The sequence below is a fragment of the Amblyomma mixtum genome, chromosome 5, assembly GCF_055824585.1.
Source record: "Amblyomma mixtum isolate Tamu chromosome 5, ASM5582458v1, whole genome shotgun sequence".
In the NCBI taxonomy this organism is placed as follows: domain Eukaryota; kingdom Metazoa; phylum Arthropoda; class Arachnida; order Ixodida; family Ixodidae; genus Amblyomma; species Amblyomma mixtum.
In genome coordinates, this window is record NC_143016.1 from 123304590 (window position 1) to 123308307 (window position 3718).

The following is a 3718-nucleotide window of genomic DNA, read 5'->3' on the forward strand; positions in this document are numbered from 1 at the left end:
GCATGTACACAGCGAACAAGAACTTACACTGTGTTCTGCACACCGACCACATGGGGTGAAAGACAGGAACTGTCTTCTTTGTTTTCTGTGCCGAATGCGTGATCGAGGCGATGCTGTAGAGTGGTATTACGAAACAAACGAATGAAAGCAATGATTTCTTTATTCGGCGCTACACATGATTTTTGGTACATGGTTTCTTGACTAATTATGCAGCAGCATTTGCTATCGGCGGCGGTAGCCGTATTGACCTGCAGCCCATCCAGCGGCAGCTCCGTAGCCACCAGGAGCATAGCGGGCAGCAGCATAGGCAGCGACGCCTTGGCCGTATGGAGCGTTTCCTCCGTAGGCGTATCCACCCAGGGCTGGCCCACCCGAAGGGGAGCCGTAGCCACCGTAGCCACCGGATCCATAGGCGCCAGCGTTGCGACCGTATGGGCCGTATCCGTATCCACCGTACCCATTGTAACCGCTGCTGTAGTTCGGCGCTCCACCCCTAGCCCCGTAGGCAAACGGGGCGACTCCGGCCGTTGCGCCTGCGGCTCCGCCAGGGGTCGGCGGGACAACCGGTGCGGCGTTGAAGACCACGTCGGCGCTGGCACCGGGAGCGGTGCCTGGCTCGTTGGTGTCCACCGTGGCACGGAATCCGTTTGCATCGGCAATGTAGTTGACCCGGCGGTAGAGGCCGTTTGCGTCACGGTAGCCGTAAGAGCCGGTCTTGGCATTGTTGGCATCGCCCTGCTCGCCGTGGAACTGGCGGTTGCCGTACTCGTCCACATTGTCGTAGCCGAAGCTGTACGGCTGAGGCGGCTGCATGGAAACAGTGCATATTATACGGTGAAAGTGTCCCCGCCCTTATAACCGAATTTTGATCAGGAATAAAATTTTACAAAGAGCGGAAAGCAGCGTCCGTAGCAGCGAGTTTACTTTCGGGTGCCCGAGAAAACTTGAAAACTCCCTAAAGCTGCAGGCTTGCAAAACTGTAGATTGTTTTGAATGTTGGTGCGAAAGAAAACGCGCATAAAAAAGTTACAGATCTTGAGTAACTTACACCGACTATCCTGCGTCGAGCGGTTGCGTCGTAATGCTCGACACTCGCTTATGGCAGCTCTTCGCCAATGTTACGTGAGATGTGTCAACTAAGTAGCAATCTGTACGTTGTTTTATGCGTTAGAAAGTGCCAAATTTTTCTAAATAAGGTATAAAACAGCTCTCAAAAGTATTGAATCAGGTTAGCTGCGAATTGCCCTTTAGTGCGCTGTCGGGATGGTGAGAAAAATGTGCTGAATATTTAGTGAAAGTAAGATTGTCGGCACTGCGCGGGAGAGCTACGATGTCCGTGAGGACATGAGACTTACTATTGATTCATATGTGGGCAACTCCGCGCATAGTTGCCTCATGTTGTCCTGCTATAAATCGCGTCGTTGCAGAAGCCCCTCAGCGTAGCTAATGATATAAACTAACAATATAGCCCAATTATGAACTGAATGTTGAGAACAACAAATCACTTTTCGAGCTAACTTAATGTGCAGATTTTTTTTTTACTGTGGCTGCAAAGAAAAGAATCCGAGCACTGGTGGAATCCCACGGTTGTGTTACGTACCGAGGCGTAGCCATTGTATCCGCTGTAAGGAGCACCAGGCGCTGACGCGATGTAACCGCCGTATCCAGGGCTCTGGTATGGAGTGGCGGCTTGGTGGTCATGTAGGGCATACGTACCAGCAGCAAAGCAGGCGACCAGGATTTTAAACTGTGGGAAAGAATGCACTGTTGGTATGGAGGTGTATTTGCGCATTAGGAGACGAGAAAAAACAATGAAAACAGAAGAGCTCTCCTGGTTCTCTAATTGCATTCGATGCTAAAAACAACATCTCTTTCAGGAGGATTTTTATGGTTGCTTGGTTTATGGGGTTTAACGTCCCAAAGCGACTAAGGCTATGAGAGACGCCGTAGTGGAGGACTCCGGAAATTTCGACCACCTGGGGTTCTCTAACGTGCATTGACATCGCACAGTACACGGGCCTCTAGAATTTCTTCTGCAAAGAAATTCAACCGCCGCGGCCGGGTTCGAACCCGCGTCTTTCGGATCAGCAGCCGAGCTCCATAACCATTGAGCCACCGGAATACTTTATAGAGGTAAAAATACTAGGGGATTGGGATTTGTTGTGGCTGCGTAGCCCCCACTATTAGCATTTCGGACAACTCTAGCGGTGTTGCTGGGTCCCAACAGCTTATTATACCTTAGGTCTGTAGTACTTACTGCAGATGATCTTCTAAACGCCTGTATAGATCGGATAAGAGGCATACAAGCGTGCATGCGCCCCCCCCCCCCCCCCCCCCTCCCCAAACATGCACATTCCCGACTAACCCCTCGTCCACATACACACAGAGATCAGTGAGCTGTTCAGGCAGCGTACAACGAACGCATAGACATATGTTTTTTTGCCAGCGTCCGTTAGATTTAACTCTTCTATCTTCTAGGCTCAGGCATGCGAATGTTTTATTGTTTATATACAGGGTGTTTCTCTTAAGACTTTACAGAATTTTCTGAAATGGGCTGTTTGAGTTAGAAGAGCGCTTTTTTCTCGGTATAACGTTGTCAGCGGTGTAGTACATCAGATTAGAGTGAAGATCTCCTAACTAGCAACCCGGTTAATTAATACTGAATAGTTACCTTTTTGACTATTACTGTTAGGCTCATTAATTATTGAGAAGCATGTAGGGCACCGTAAATAATACCCCTATCAGTTTTTAGAGTTTCAAAAACACGGTTACACTCGGCACTGCGTCCCAGCAAATTTGGATATTTCTGCAAGCTACGTGAACTGGAAAAGTTGCTTTGCCTGCAAGCTTCTCGAAACGCAAGTAATTTGTTTGGAATTTGTTTCTTTAGAAGATTAATATTGATATTATTTACGGTGGGCTGCACAACTCTCATTAATCAAGGAACCCAACAGCAGTAGGTAAAAAGTGAACAATTCAATATTAGTTAATCCGACTACTAGTTAGCCCAACTCAGCTGTTTTGTGATGTGCTATACAGCTGGAATGCTATGCCAAAAAAAAGCGATCTTCTAACTGAGAAAGGCTATTTTTAAAAATTCTGTAAAGTCTTAGGTGAAACACCATGGATGCCGTACTACCTGGGAGCTATAGCAGATGTCCCATGTGTGCAAATCACTGTTGGAAATATGAGCAGGTACTTTTTTAGGAGTAATGAAAGTGAAACGGCTTACCTGTTCGAACATTCTGACTTTCTTAACACCTAATAGGCTTGTTGCACTTGGCAGAAGGAAAGCTGCAGTACTATCCAGACGGTGAAGCTGTGCGCAACGTTTTTTGATGGTGTCCTATCCTTTACAGGTCGGTTTTATATCATGAGGACTAGCCCCACATGCTCTGCTCAGACATTGGCTCAGGGAAAAGAGCACATTTTATTCCTGTTTCTTCACGTTTTTTTCGCCTTGACATCTTCTCATTCGCAGTATGTGGCGTAGCGTCCTCGTGGAGAGGACGGCTTTTGCGACAACCTGTTTGCTCGCATGCGTAGCTAAAGACCATGAAATGACTTCGCGCGTTTCAAACCGGGTAGGGTGCTACGTCCGAGCACGATGCCTGCCGCGCTTACACAGTACGTTTTTGTTTTGTTTTTTTCACCTTGGAGGACACTGTGGTGTTGACGACGGGAGCTCTAGCTTCCTGAGGTTTGCTTGAAACGCTTT

The 3718-nt window shown here is 47.9% G+C and overlaps 1 protein-coding gene across 1 annotated transcript; it reads right to left on the reverse strand.

The window, feature by feature from the left end:
• Positions 1–222: 222 nt before the first annotated feature.
• Positions 223–3244, reverse strand: LOC149343578 (uncharacterized). The gene is made up of 3 exons (XM_089547014.1): positions 3233–3244; positions 1601–1747; positions 223–807 (listed from the first exon to the last, which is right to left on the reverse strand). The coding sequence occupies exons 1-3, from the start codon at positions 3242–3244 to the stop codon at positions 223–225; spliced, it is 744 nt and encodes a 247-aa protein (XP_089403140.1).
• Positions 3245–3718: the final 474 nt, after the last annotated feature.